General features: G+C 37.7%; 1 protein-coding gene across 1 annotated transcript in view; it reads right to left on the bottom strand.

Moving 5' to 3' along the window:
* LOC126094455 (dmX-like protein 2) overlaps positions 1 to 15,660 on the bottom strand; it is a 355,200-nt gene that overhangs the window by 311,962 nt on the left and 27,578 nt on the right. The window contains exons 6-9 of the mRNA XM_049908834.1: positions 9,064 to 9,249; positions 8,108 to 8,289; positions 3,947 to 4,062; positions 3,780 to 3,873 (exon numbers count right to left, since the gene is read on the bottom strand). Coding sequence (XP_049764791.1) covers positions 3,780 to 3,873; positions 3,947 to 4,062; positions 8,108 to 8,289; positions 9,064 to 9,249 — 578 coding nt within the window. The remainder of the gene's footprint in view (positions 1 to 3,779; positions 3,874 to 3,946; positions 4,063 to 8,107; positions 8,290 to 9,063; positions 9,250 to 15,660) is intronic.

The raw sequence follows: 15,660 nt of genomic DNA, 5'->3' as shown, positions 1-15,660 counted from the left end.
ACAACAGCAAACGCGGAAAAATATACATACCATGTCATGTTTATATTCGTATTATTCTTATGTCTAATAGTGATACAGTTAGAAATGAAGCACGGCACTTGACTAGATTTTTAAATCTAAGATGACTAATTTCCGTGTAGAATGTAATGTACTAAAGAGGCGTCTGCAAAGATTTTCAAACGGAGAAAAATTTTCGCTAAACTCTCGTTCAGAACATCATCTGTCATACGCAGTCTATTACTTGGTTCTTGTCGATCGTTATCAAAGAAAGCAGCAGTGTAACTAACAACAAATAGCAGTCTCTTGCTATTGTTTCGCTAATGTGACGATTCTTCTCTCTCTCTCTCTCTCTCTCTCTCTCTCTCTCTCTCTCTCTCTTGCGGCGGTAGCGCGCACACAAAAGCAAGCCACGCCGTGAGCGGCATTATCAGAATGCGACAAACAATGCAGGACACAGTACAGTAATGCATTTTCAGCTTAGAGTGATGTAAACACCTATAACAAAGAGAACGGCACTTATCAGATCAAAGAAAAATAAGCAATCAATTCAAACCAGACAAAGCGCGTGAAAAAGGAAGGGTACCTGTATAAATGCGGACGGAGTGCCTGACGCATAGCAATGGCTACCTGGTAAAGCTTAACTGCTAAGCTTACGACTCGAACCAAACTACTGTAGCTGTATCGTCATTCATTCGACCTAAATTGTGTCTCACATTACAATGACCAACTTTGTTTCGATTTGGAGGTGTGGCCAAAAACTTTTCTCTCCCCTTGAATTTCGAGTCTCAAATTTCAAGTGCGGCTTAGATTCGGGAAATTTTTTTTTCCTTGATTTCAAGTCTCATTTTTCAGGTGCGGCTTAGATTCGAGTGCGGCTTAGATTCGAGTAAATACGGTATATAAGCTCTATTGGATACATACTCGTAATATGAGATCAATTCAAATATAAACAGTAATTGTGCCAGTGTACTGTGCAAGCAGTTCCGAGTGTGATTGTGCATTGGGGGGCTGAAGTTCGATGTGTTCGAGAGAGGGAACCAGCTTGGTTTGCTGCTGTCCTGGTCTCATTGGTGCTGAATGAACAAGAAGTTCCTTTGTTTGTTGCACAACATATTACAATAAAATTTTTTGACCATGAAGGGGTTAAACACTCAGAGATTTTAACTCATTTGAAGGCGAAGTTTGGGGATGGTCCACTGTCCCATAACAGACAATTTAAAGGTGCATCCACATGATGCCTTTTTTTCTGTTTAACTTTGCACATGGGCATAAATTTCCAACAGCACAACTACACATGTGCATCTGTGCAAATGTGGTTTCCTGGAAATGGAGGCCATGTGTACAGCTCATTACTTCCCACCTTCAGTGAGAATCTTTGAGCTTTTTAGCAGGTGACAGGCAGCTGGGTCTCATCTGTGTTTCTTGCGTAGTGTGTTGTTGTTATGCTGTGAAGCAATGTATGTGCAATAAATAATGCCTACTGATTCCAAAGGAAGCATGCTTAAATTTATGGACAATTACAGACATAGAAAAGTCTTATGGAATGTCACTTTTAAAAATTATTTGAATAAAGATTTGAGATGTGATACCCTGAGCATCAAGTATTAGATAAAAAGTCTCTGACCATATTACTGTAAAGAAAAAGATACTGTAAGCTCCAAAGTAGGGAAGCAGTGAAGAATGGGCCAGAAATTTATGGAAAGTGTATGAGAACTGTGGATAGGGTTGGGTTGTTTGCAGGAAGAGACCAAATAGTGAGGTCATCGGTCTCATCGGATTAGGGAAGGACGGGGAAGGAAGTCAGCCATGCCCTTTCAAAGGAACCATCCTGACATTTGCCTGGAGTGATTTAGGGAAATAACGGAAAACCTAAATCAGGATGGCCGGACATGGGATTGAACCATTGTCCTCCCGAATGCAAGTCCAGTGTGCTAACCACTGCGCCACCTCGCTCGGTAACTGTGGATGAATATTCATTATATGGTGACTTAATAGAACAACAACTGAGGAACCTGACATCTGAATAAGAGAAATGGTGGAGTGTGTCTAGCTCCTCAACCAAGTACTAGAAATACAAATGAAGGACATTGATGATGGAAAAAAATTGTAAACACAACTTGCATTCTCATGGATTCTGGTATCTATCACTTCCCCAAATTTGTGAAGTCCAAGGATGTTAATCTACACACAATCTTTAATGACTGAAGTTGTGTAAATAACCTTTTTTTATGAAATAGAATTCCAATGACACATTGCAAGTTAATTAAGCTTCACATAATGACTAAGAACTTCCATTAAGTATTCCTCAGTTTCTGTTATAATCACTGCAGTGTTTTGTTTCAAAATGTGAATTAAATAGTTCAAACTTGTATATAAGTCACCAGTTACCAGCTAACAAAATGTTATTGCATTATTGGTGTGGTTTGTGAAGCAGATAATCTAAAATTTTCCTTTGATCTCCTGAAATTTACAAACAAAACATTGTTATCACTTTTTATTTGTCATACCTCTGTTATTTAGATACTTCTTTACCTACATTCCTTTTTCTGTTGTCTTTTCATCACAATTACTGCAGCACAAGTTCACAATCAAAGAAGGTGGTCCATAACAGACAGCTTGCACAATGAGGCAATGTTTGGACACAAGAACAGCCACATCTACAGGCGTTCTTTCAAAAACTTTTTGGTGCATAACCTTATTTCCGTGTGTCTGCGCACAAAGAAAGGGCCATTGTTGATGTCTGTGGTCTAGTCTCACATATGACAACATCTGTGCCGTTCAAGGGCTTATTGTAGGTGACCACCACTGCACTGTTGAAGAAATCTCAGCAGAAGTGGGTATCAGCATTGGGAGTTATCATACCATTATCAGTAAATAGCTTAGCTGTAGAATAATTAGTGCTTGATGGTTTCCAAAGTTGGTAATGGAATAACCAAAACAGGTGAGGCTGGCACTCTTTGAGAGACTTCTTAATAGATTCTGGCAAGAAAGGAAGGATTTTTTTGAAGCACATTGTCACATGCAATGAAACATGGTCCAGTGGTGAAGGAAGGATGAAACCTGCCCAGTGAAAGACCATAACCAATCTTTCAGCTGGAAAAGTTCGTGTGACTGCGTGTTTTGACAACAGTGAAGAGTTACTCATTGAATTTCTTCACAACCGACATATGGGGAATGCAGCTTACTACTGCCAGTTATTAACATAGGCAAATGCTGCCTACTAAAACAAAAGAACGAGAAACGCACATCAGAGATGGCATCCTTCCACCTGAGAACACTAAGCCTCACACTGCAAATTTTAAATGGGAAAACTTGGAGTACATGCACTGGCAAACCCTTGACTGTTCTCCCTACGGTCCAGATTTGTCTCCTCCCCCACCCCCTTTCTATTATTTTGTTTGCATTCATGAAAGAATCACTTGGAGGGGAACAATTTGAAACAATGAAGGCGTCGAGGAGTGTGCGTGCAATTGGCTGATGACACCTTCAGATTTCTTACAGACGAATAATGTTCAAGCTTCTAGACTGCTGGAAAAATTGTGAAGAGCATGCAGAAGGCTATGTAGATAAAAAATGGAAGGTTTCAGTTGCTTAAATGATTAATCAAAAATGTATTAAAAATAATTGCCATTTATATTTCAATCACTCTCGTAATTTTTTTTAACATTCAATCTGTCTAGTTACTGTTATTTGAGGGTAATTCATGTGGCAAAAGACTGCATGTAAACAAAACTGTGTGTCATATGGTAGTTTATAAGTGAAAAATGTCATGTTCTTACGTGGAGAGTGGTCGTCCTGCTCAGATTCATGTGGCTCTCCATTTTCCTTGTTCTCCATAGCTTCTTCTTTTTCCATCTGTTTCTTTGTTATTTCCTGGTGATAAATGTTTAAGATTAGTGCCACTTTCAAAAATTAATGTCACTTTAGAATACTTATATTTACTTACATGAAGTATACTTTCAGCTTGAAGAGAGAAATGCATTTCTTTATTGTTGAGCCAATGTAGAATAAAATTGGGCTCAGAATCAGGACTGCCTATCAGACTTGGAACAAGAGGAATATCTGAAATTACATCATAAATCACACTATACATTAATTTAATGAAGATATATCTTAGGAGAAGCTACACCTAATTCTAAAATTATGTATCTTTGAAAATGTAACCTACACAATACAATATAGTAATTAAAGTGCTTATCAGAAACTCAGTAATTGACTGATTGTGAAACAAGGAAACCAATATAACACTACAAACCTGACAAAGCTCTACTGACAGTAACGAGAAGTGAGTAGGGGGAAAGGGAATATGGAGACATGAACAAATGAGAAATTCACTACTCTGGGAGCAAAATTGACACAAGGCAGTCAGGAAGAAATAACACTACAAACCTGACAAAGCGCTACTGACAGTAACAAGAAGTGAGTAGGGGTAAAGAGAATATGGAGACATGAACAAATGAGAAATTCACTACCCTGGGAGCAAAATTGACACAAGGCAGTCAGGAAGAAATAAATGCCAGTAATACGTTGTTTAGCAAATTATTTTTGAGGTGGGGTGGGTGGTGGGGGGGAAGGGGGAAGGGGAGGAGGAGGTGTGTGTGTGTGTGTGTGTGTGTGTGTGTGTGTGTGTGTGTGTGTCGAGGCACATTGTGAAAAGTAACTTTTAGTTACTTTTTTAAAGTGTGTGACAAAAGAAAGGGCCGTATCACGCACAATAGTTTACTTTAAAACTAAAATTTATGAGAAATGCAGAGTTAAGACAGACAATACTCATCCTGACAACTTTTAAGGCACTGTTCTACAAATATGGAGTACATTTAATATTAGTTCCATCTCGTCTTATTCCTTGGTGATCTTCAGCCTTGATTGGCCAGCTAAAAATTCAAGTATTCCTTTGAGTGGTCAGGAAATAATTCTGGTTTTCTAACAGATCACATGCATTCACAACAAAAGTTTTTCATACTTGGTGCTTTGCTCTGCTTATACAAATCCACTTTATTAGTCTCAACCCTAGCAAAAGTCTGCAGTATGACTCAGTATGTCTTTGCCCCCCAACCCCCCTCCCCCTCTCCCACCCACCTTCACATACACACACAAATGAAATAATGTGAAACCACAAAAATATTACAGTAACTAAAACAAAAATAATAGAAATTTTGTTACAATCTGATTCTTCTTTGTGCAACATATGGTGTCCACTCGCTCTTTTATTGTTGCTCCTGTTCATTGCAGCGTCACCTTTAAGTCCATTATAATAATATTATTATTATTATTATTATTATTATTACATGCTCACACATGAACTTTAAATAACCTCTCACATTTTATGAGGCAAACTTGTTGTTGTTGTTGTTGTTGTTGTTGTAGTCTTCAGTCCTGCGACTGGTTTGATGCAGCTCTCCATGATACTCTATCCTGGGCAAGCTTCTTCATCTCCCAATACTTACTGCAACCTACATCCTTCTGAATCTGCTTACTGTATTCATCTCTTGGTCTCCCTCTATGATTTTTACCCTCCACGTTGCCCTCCAATACTAAATTTGTGATCCCTTGATGCCTCAGAATATGCCCTACCAACCGGTCCCCCCTTCTTGTCAAGTCACAAACTCCTCTTCTCCCCTATTCTATTCAATACTTCCTCATTAGTTACGTGATCTACCCATCTAATCTCCAGCATTCTTCTGTAACACCACATTTCACAAGTTTCTATTCTCTTCTTGTCCAAACTATTTATCGTCCATGTTTCACTTCCATACATGGCTACACTCCATACAAATACTTCCAGAAACGACTCCCTGACACTTAAATCTATACTCAATGTTAACAAATTTCTCTTCTTCAGAAACATTTTCCTTGCCATTGCCAGTATACATTTTATATCCTCTCTACTTCGACCATCATCAGTTATTTTGCTCCCCAAACAGCAAAACTCCTTTCCTACTTTAAGTGTCTAATTTCCTAATCTAATTCCCTCAGCATCACCCGACTTAATTCGACTACATTCCATGATCCTCGTTTTACTTTTTTTGATGTTCATCTTATATCCTCCTTTCAAGATACTGTCCATTCCGTTCAACTGCTCTTCCAAGTCCTTTGCTGTCTCTGACAGAATTACAATGTCATCGGCGAACCTCAAAGTTTTTATTTCTTTTATTTCTTCTCCATGGATTTTAATTCCTACTCCGAATTTTTCTTTTGTTTCGTTTATTGCTTGCTCAATATACAGATTGAATAACATTGGGGAGAGGCTACAGCCCTGTCTCACTCCCTTCCAAACCACTGCTTCCCTTTCATGCCCCTACTCTCTTATAACTGCCATCTGGTTGCTGTACAAATTGTAAATAGCCTTTCGCTCCCTGTATTTAACCCCTGCCACCTTTAGAAATTGAAAGAGAGTATTCCAGTCAACATTGTCAAACGTTTTCTCTAATCTACAAATGCTAGAAACGTAGGTTTACCTTTCCTTAATCTTTCTTCTAAGATAAGGCGTAAGGTCAGTATTGCCTCACATGTTCCAACATTTCTACGGAATCCAAACTGATATTCCCCTAGGTCAGCTTCTATCAGTTTTTCCATTCGTCTGTAAAGAATTCGCGATAGTATTTTGCAGCTGTGACTTATTAAACTGATAGTTCGATAATTTTCACATCTGTCAAAACCTGCTTTCTTTGGGATTGGAATTATTGTATTCTTCTTGAAGTCTGAGGGTATTTCGCCTCTCTCGTACACCCAAGGCCGTCAGTAGTTCTAATGGAATGTTGTCTACTCCTGGGGCCTTGTTTCGACTCAGGTCTTTCAGTGCTCTGTCAAACTCTTCACGCAGTATCGTATCTCCCATTTCATCTTCATTTACATCCTCTTCCATTTCCATAATAGTGTCCTCTAGTACATTGCCCTTGTATAGACTCTCTATATACTCCTTCCACTTTTCTGCTTTCCCTGCTTTACTTAGAACTGGGTTTCCATCTGAGCTCTTGATATTCATACAAGCAGTTATCTTTTCTCCAAAGGTCTCTCTAATCTTCCCGTAGGCAGTATCTATCTTACCCCTAGTGAGATAAGCGTCTACATCCTTACATTTGTCCTCTAGCCATCCCTGCTTAGCAGTCTTGCACTTCCTGTAGATCTCATTTCTGAGACGTTTGTATTCCTTTTTGCCTGCTTCATTTTTATATTTTCTCCTTTCATCAAATAAACTCAATATATCTTCTGTTACCCAAGGATTGCTACTAGCCCTCATCTTTTTACCTACTTGATTCTCTGCTGCCTTCACTACTTCATCCCTCAGAGCTGCCCATTCTTCTTCTACTGTATTTCTTTCCCCCATTCCTGTCAATTGTTCCCTTATGCTCTGCCTGAAACTCTTTACAACCTCTGGTTTAGTCAGTTTATCAAGGTCCCATCTCCTTAAATCCCCACCCTTCTGCAGTTTCTTCAGTTTTAATCTACAGTTCATAACCAATAGATTGTGGTCAGAGTCCACATCTGCCCCTGGAAATGTCTTACAATTTAAAACCTGGTTCCTAAATCTCTGTCTTACCATTATATAATCTATCTGATACCTTTTAGTGTCTCCAGGGTTCTTCCATGTATACAACCTTCTTTCATGATTCTTGAACCAAGTGTTAGCTATGATTGTTTACGCGCTGTGCAGAATTCTACCAGATGGCTTCCTCTTTCATTTCTTACCCCTAATCCATATTCACCTACTATGTTTCCTTCTCTCGCTTTTCCTACTCTCAAATTCCAGTCACCCATGACTTAAATTTTCGTCTCCCTTCACTATCTGAATAATTTCTTTTATCTCATCATACATTTCATCAATTTCTTCATCATCTGCAGAGCTAGTTGGCATATAAACTTGTACTACTGTAGTAGGCGTGGGCTTCGTGTCTATCTTGGCCACAATAATGCGTTCACTATGCTGTTCGTAGTAGCTTACCTGCACTCCTATTTTTTTATTCATTATTAAACCTACTCCTGCAAACTTGTAGAACCAAAATATGTTTACATGTAAATAAAAAAAAGTTTATAAAAATTCTACAATAAAATAAAATTTTTATTATTACATACAAACTTATTCAGGATCATTTTAATAAAAGCTTACCAGTCTCATTAATGCTTGCTGCAAGGTGAAAATGAAGGCCAGGAGTAACACCTGTACCATGATATCCATAACTATGGAAGTCATGCACACTGTATGTAGAAGGTAGTGTGGGAATGGCAGAACCAACATATAAGCCCTGTGCCTGCTGATTCTTTGCATGCCTTCTTATATGGAAACATGTCCTGTACATAGTAAACAAATCAAATTTTGTGGTGCTGTGTAACAAGCAGTAATGTTGTCATACTATTACATAAGAACTTAAATAGGATTAACTACCGTTAAGCATTCAATTTAACAATCAACTTATGGGCTTAAACCAACTTCAGTGCTGAAAAACTGTATTAAACCACCATTTGAATGAGTCAGAATTAACACCAAAGTCAGGGGACACTGAAACAAATATTCCAGTAATATGACAGAAATGCTAAAATAAAATCACTTAAAAATAACTTCACAAAAAACACAAAGTTGTCAGTTTGAAAACAGTGTTACTTGAGTACTGATGCTTCATACGTACGTTCCTACATATTTGTGAGTAAATACTTTCAATCTGAATTGTTTACCATGTATATAACTGCAAATATTAACAATGAAACAAATTTGATTAAAAACTGACCATTGAATTTGCTTTATGTTGTGATGAAAGAAATGATAATTCATTTGTAATTGTGTTCAGTGCGGTCCTTTTAATCACTGTGCAGTGGCTGTTAACTGAAGTATGATTATTACCAACTAAAGTATGATTTTTTTACCACATCTTTACTTATACCTGATCCTATTCCTAAAAACTATGCATCTCTGAGTCGCAGGCTGATAAACAGCTGCACTCAATAGCCTCCTTAACTATCTTATGTGACAGCTATAGGGCTTTTTACTGTTTTCAAGTTGTAAACAGGAAAAATGTATACACAAATTATTTGTGATGTGGAAGACAAAAGTATTCCTCAAAAACTTACTTCATGTGCTTCAGTCGCTGCATAAATCTGTGCTTGTGGCGATGAGTTCGAAATTTAGGATTCTGTGTTGCTAAGGGGTCAAATTGGTTCATATTAACCAAGCCATCATCTGGCAAAACCGTTTCTACCCACAGACGACAGATATTGTCACGACATGATGTCACCAACATGTTGGACACCGAACCTCTGAAAGAAGGAATTGCAATAAGAACATGAAACAATGTTGTCTACTTAAGAACATAAGCTTAAAACATACTAAATCAAGAGACAGCAATTTAAGAACCAATATGGCTTTTGTTCACACCAGCTTTTCATGGGACATTTGGGCAGTATCCCCGTGTCTTCCCTGAATTAAAACTATCAAACCTGAGATTTGTCAATAATCTGTACATAAGCTTAATCTGTTAATATACTAATCTTGCAGTTTGTATGGAATAACTTCCAATGTCTCTGAGTATGTAGGTCTCTCACATACCTCACCTAACGAGATGTTCTAGTGTTATTCTGACAACTAAACCATTATTATGGTGAAAATATCCTTTCTCTAATATCATCTGGGTCTGTGCTAACAACGCACTGCTAACACTTTTGAGCTTGAGCCCAACCACAGCTCGGACCATACCATATGACTGTGTACAAAGGGCTGTGCCCGAGTACAGCTTGGGCTGCTGTTTCCTCGATGCACAAGTCACCTGACACTCAAAAATTGGACTCACTTCATGTGAGAACACTGTACAGACACCTCACTACCTGTCCCTTAACAGGTGGTGCCTTCTGTTGACAATTTTTTGAATCATATCAAAAGAAACGTTAGTGAATGTAACAGCGGCTGTCGCAAATCGCTGTACCATTAAATGACAGCACTGATGTAATTTTGTGCATGTACTCATTAGGTTTCATATTTTGCTTTAATTCTGCTATTAATACACATGTTTGTTGAGTGAGCAAGAAATTGTTCAATAATTTTGAAATTTGCGATCTATCACAGAACTAAAGTTAACATGAAAAATTAATCTTGAAGCATGGTCCTTTTTAGTATGTATTACCTTTGAAGATATACCAATTACATATGTGCCAGTAATGCTTTAAATAATGGGATAAATGGATGGTCTTCTTGGCTGAATATTCCTTTAAGTGGCCAGTTTTCAGTGTGTTAGGAAGATTTTTAAACTAAATACACAATGGTATTTTATATGGCTTCCTAAACTGATGAACATAAATGAGTTATATAAAATAAAATTAAATCAGTTAAGCACTTCAACAACTAATTCAGATTTTTAAAAAATCTATAAAGAAAACAAAACTTCATTGCATAAGGTCATATCATCGTTTGCCACATAGTCTCTTTTCCTATAACCAGTGCAATCACAAGTGCTACACATGATTAATTTCTTAACAGGGTCACCACTTGCTATGACAGGGTGTAAATGTGGACAAGGAAGAAAATTCCCAGATTTTTCAGTTATAAAAACACTTTTTCCCTGGTGAAATAACACTTTTTTCCGTGTTAAGTGACAGCATACTTTCTCTTGGAATTGTAAAACTTATGAACTCTTCGAATGGTCAAGGTGTTTTGCACCAGTGACCAGTGTAGAACTGCCTGGCACTTTAGAAAATGAAACCTTGGGAGGGGGTGGAGGGGGGTGGGGGGTGGGGGGGGGGGGGGGGGGGGGTGGGGGCACATGCTTTGGAACGATCTTTGATGTGCAGCAACATTTACACTCAATAGTTTCCAAAGCATTGAAAGAAAGACTGTACTGCACTTTTGTAAGCCAATCACGGCTCATATCACATGATCTCACCAGCTAATGACAACAGATATTCAGAGCATAGGACACTTTATGTAGTCAGCCAATAGCAACATCACTGTTACGTAGTGCAAACACACAAATAGGAAAAGTTAATGATTTAAATTAATATACATAGTGTAGAACAGCTAAGCTTTTACACATAATATTGGTCTTCTTCTTTTTTTTGGTGTGTTACACTTTAAGATATATCACGCAAATGTACCAACAAAATTTTAGATAGTGACGTAAATGCCTGGTCTTCTGGGCTCCAAATTATTCTAAGTGGCAGGTCCCCAAGGTGTGAAGTTTTGAATGAGAGTCAAACACATAGTGATTTAAGAAATTCATCACAAATTCTCACATGTAACCACCTCGCATAAAATGAAATTCACTTTGAAAGTAACACTTTTCAAACCAACATTTGCAATATTTTCCCACAACCGGTTAGATGCCAGAAAATAGGCCTTACTGCGCATGTGCAGCTACAATGACATAGGAGACTCATATGCTCATATGTATTAAGCATTAGTAGATTTTACATTATGCCATAAAAGAAACAAGACATCTGAGGATACTACAAGAGGATCAGAATTTCGTAAATGATACTAAAATGCATAATTCAGCTTAAAGTGCACATTTGTATGTCCAGATTCACAATGAAGTAGGCCCCAACCTGATACTAAGCTTTTCAGTGTGGTTTTTGGGATGTAAATTTTCTTGGAGTACCAGTACTGTATTATCTAGTGTTTAGTTATTCATTATGACATAATGCCACACATGCCAGAAGATGAAAACGTGCACCTTAAATGCAATGAACAGTCAAAACTAACCAATAGGGTGGAATGAAACACTTCATTTCAAATTAATTGATTGCCTCAGCAGAAAAGCTTAATAAAATCAAAATTTCTTTAGCAAACTGACAAAAATAACTTCATTGATCTGCAAGGCGATTAATGCTTGGCTGCCAAAAATGTGGAAATAAAATAAAATCATGAAACTGAAACTAATAACATATTTTAGCCTTCCGTAACTATGTGAATGTATTTCAATTCACTTCATAGCTCCCGGCCACAGAAATCTATTTTGTTTTCCTTTGATGGGAGAGCTGGAAACAAGGAAGAAAACAGCAAAAATCACTAAACATAAACATGGATACTGTAGGGACTACCCCCTCTCATCAATGCACCCCACACTGCTCTGCACATAGGCAAACTGGCATCTTGGGGGTGCCAGAAAATTTTTTCCGGGCAGCATCTGGCTGCTTGTTGCTACTGCCGATACACCTAACAAACCCACTTCAAGTAGCCAGAAATGGAAGAAGGCACTGTTCATACGTGACTCAACTGCTTAAGCTCAGTGCCCGCTGGTAACTGCTCAAACGAACCTAATGTAAACAGTTGCGACATCATGCTCATCAGTAGCAGTTTGTTGTTACGGAGTATTACATAGTCTTTGTCCTAATGCCTTTGACACATTTTGTTGTTGGTTGTAAATGGCGCATTTCCTTTACAACTTAAGTTTTAATACTTGTTTATGTATTTATTTTTCTCTCGTTTATGTTTTCTTGCTACAGTATTATTCTGCAGTAACGTTTCTAGCATTTGTAGACTTAGAGAAAGCTTTTGACAATGTTGACTGGAATACTCTCTTTCAAATTCTAAAGGTGGCAGGGGTAAAATACAGGGAGCGAAAGGCTATTTACAATTTGTACAGAAACCAGATGGCAGTTACAATAGTCGATGGACATGAAAGGGAAGCAGTGGTTGGGAAGGGAGTAAGACAGGGTTGTAGCCTCTCCCCGATGTTATTCAATCTGTATATTGAGCAAGCAGTAAAGGAAACAAAAGAAAAATTCGGGGTAGGTATTAAAATCCATGGAGAAGAAATAAAAACTTTGAGGTTCGCCGATGACATTGTAATTCTGTCAGAGACAGCAAAGGACTTGGAAGAGCAGTTGAACGGAATGGATGGTGTCTTGAAGGGAGGATATAAGATGAACATCAACAAAAACAAAACGAGAATAATGGAATGTAGTTGAATTAAGTCGGGTGATGTTGAGGGTATTAGATTAAAAAATGAGACACTTAAAGTAGTAAAGGAGTTTTGCTATTTGGGGAGCAAAATAACTGATGATGGTCGAAGTAGAGAGGATATAAAATGTAGACTGGAAATGGCAATGAAAGCGTTTCTGAAGAAGAGAAATTTGTTAACATCGAGTATAGATTTAAGTGTCAGGAAGTCATTTCTGAAAGTATTTGTATGGAGTGTAGCCATGTATGGAAGTGAAACATGGACGGTAAATAGTTTGGACAAGAAGAGAATAGAAGCTTTCGAAATGTGGTGCTACAGAAGAATGCTGAAGATTAGATGGGTAGATCACATAACTAATGAGGAAGTATTGAATAGGATTGGGGAGAAGAGAACTTTGTGGCGCAACTTGACCAGAAGAAAGGATCGGTTGGTAGGACATGTTCTGAGGCATCAAGGGATCACCAATTTAGTATTGGAGGGCAGCGTGGAGGGTAAAAATCGTAGGGGGACACCCAGAGATGAATACACTAAGCAGATTCAGAAGTACTGGGAGATGAAGAAGCTTGCACAGGATAGAGTAGCATGGAGAGCTGCATCAAACCAGTCTCAGGACTGAAGACCACAACAACAACAACAACAACAATGGGAAACAGTAATATTCTTTGTTAGAGTATCAGTTTTCACCAGTCACAATAAAAAAGTTTAACTGAAAAGCAAAAACAATGAAAAATTCCCAGAATTTTAACAAATTCCTGGATTTTTTCCAGTTTTCTTCAAGGTGAAAAAATTCCTGGCTTTTTCCCGGATTTATTGGTTGTTCGGAGGCATGTACACCCCCAGAAGATAAATTAAAATAGTAAATGCTGTTGGCAGTTACATAGGAAAATGACTGAAAATAAATTTGTGCATATAACCCATAGAGAGATGGGGAAAATTTGTTTTAACTTACTGTATAACTTGGTTTATTTTCAATGTACATCCAATTTATAAAACCAAAATAATATCATATAAATATCCTCCTCCATCATCAACAAAGCACGTATTTCTTACTTTTCCAAGTCTTATCTCACACCTGACAGTACATTTCAATGCAGGTGCAATTACTTTACAAATTGAAACTTTCAGCTTGTTCACAGTATCAGGCTCTGCAAATGTACATTTTCTATTTGAAAAAAAAAAAAAAAAAAAAAAAAATCAGATACAGAAACATCTAGTGAGTGTGAGGGGCAGGCATAATCCCAATATGTGATGTTAAATATTGGGAGAATAGTTTTCAAACAACTTACTTAGTAGACTGAGGCTCTATCTTTGTGGAATTGCATTTCTTCTGTGTAGAACTGTAAACTCTGAAGTTCTAGATACAAAATACTTTGTGTAAAATGTTTTACTCACCCACAACTCCCTCTTCATATGCATAATCTTTAACAATCAACACATTCGAAACACCACAAAAAAGTCACCCTTGGACAACATAGAAACCTTCCTCTATTATTTAATTATTGATTCTGGTATGTTTTGGGCACTATCCATTTTCACGTAAGACGCACAAAACAGTGCATTCTTACAACTGCTACTACAAATCCATCATGTTCAAATTCAGATAGATATACATATGCAAAACATTTGAAATGATTGCATTGTTTTCTCTGCCATGTGTAAATGGGTAATGCCTGAACATGTCCAGAAGAATAAACATACAAGTAAATATATACCACAAAGCAGCTGTTGGTGTTCGCAACAAGATTGAACAATCACATTTTAATTGCTGCAATTTCAGGTAAATGTATAATTACAGTTGGTATATAAACTACACTGTAGGAAGCAACACAACAGGCCCAAAGTTGGAGCATGACAATGATTGAAGTGCTAAGGCTTCCAGCAATGTCCTCTCACTCTCCCTGTACCGAAATTACTGTCAGATTTGTAGGTAATTCCCGTTATTCTTATTTCGATAGCTAGTAAGTGTACAGTCCCCTTTTGTCACAAATATCGCTAACTTTCACCTGCCCCCCCCCCCCTCCCCACCATTATCTCTTTTTACTTTGATTATGACTATATATACCACCTTATAAGATCACATAAACAATATTGATCCAGATCTCATTTTACATACTGGTTTAAGTGATATGTGACTCGTGGCCAAATGTTTTTCTGTTGGACTGCTTAGAAAACATATAATCAATACGCACAGGCACAAGGAGCAAGTAAAAAGTAAATTCCCCTCACTCACTGTCAACCAAAGGACAGATCATTTTCCAAGACTGTCAGGATACACACAGTGCACAAACAAATTACAACTTCTTATGGAAAATTTATGATTCAGAGTACATTCTATAGGTGTTACTCTCAGATTCTTTGGTCAATGGCTGTTTGACTGTATTTCTGGAACTTCGTCAAAAATGTGTGTGATGGTGTCCATGATTCCTAGAAGTCTCGATTATTGGTGTCAGACAGAACCACAGGAGCTTCTGCCATTTCATTCAGGGCACAGTTTGAAATAAGTATATACAACTGTTCCTTGTAGTACAACCACAATGGTTGCCTCCTAATCAAAATACTCTTCCCAAGCAACTCTTCTAAACTCCAAACTGGTTTTTCTAACAAGCTGGTTTATTTCATACAAACACTTGGTCTGATTCCATAGAAATTATATTTAAGCTGCCACATTTTTTGCAATACTATATGAAGCTCACCATTTTTCCAGCATAATTTGAGATTTGGAAACCAGGCATAACCTGTCTGTAAACCTTTGTAAACAATGTTGGCAGCTATTTTG

This window comes from Schistocerca cancellata, chromosome 8 (assembly GCF_023864275.1).
Source record: "Schistocerca cancellata isolate TAMUIC-IGC-003103 chromosome 8, iqSchCanc2.1, whole genome shotgun sequence".
Classification (NCBI taxonomy): domain Eukaryota; kingdom Metazoa; phylum Arthropoda; class Insecta; order Orthoptera; family Acrididae; genus Schistocerca; species Schistocerca cancellata.
Note: the sequence above shows the minus strand (reverse complement) of the source record. Positions and strands in the feature narration are given on the sequence as shown.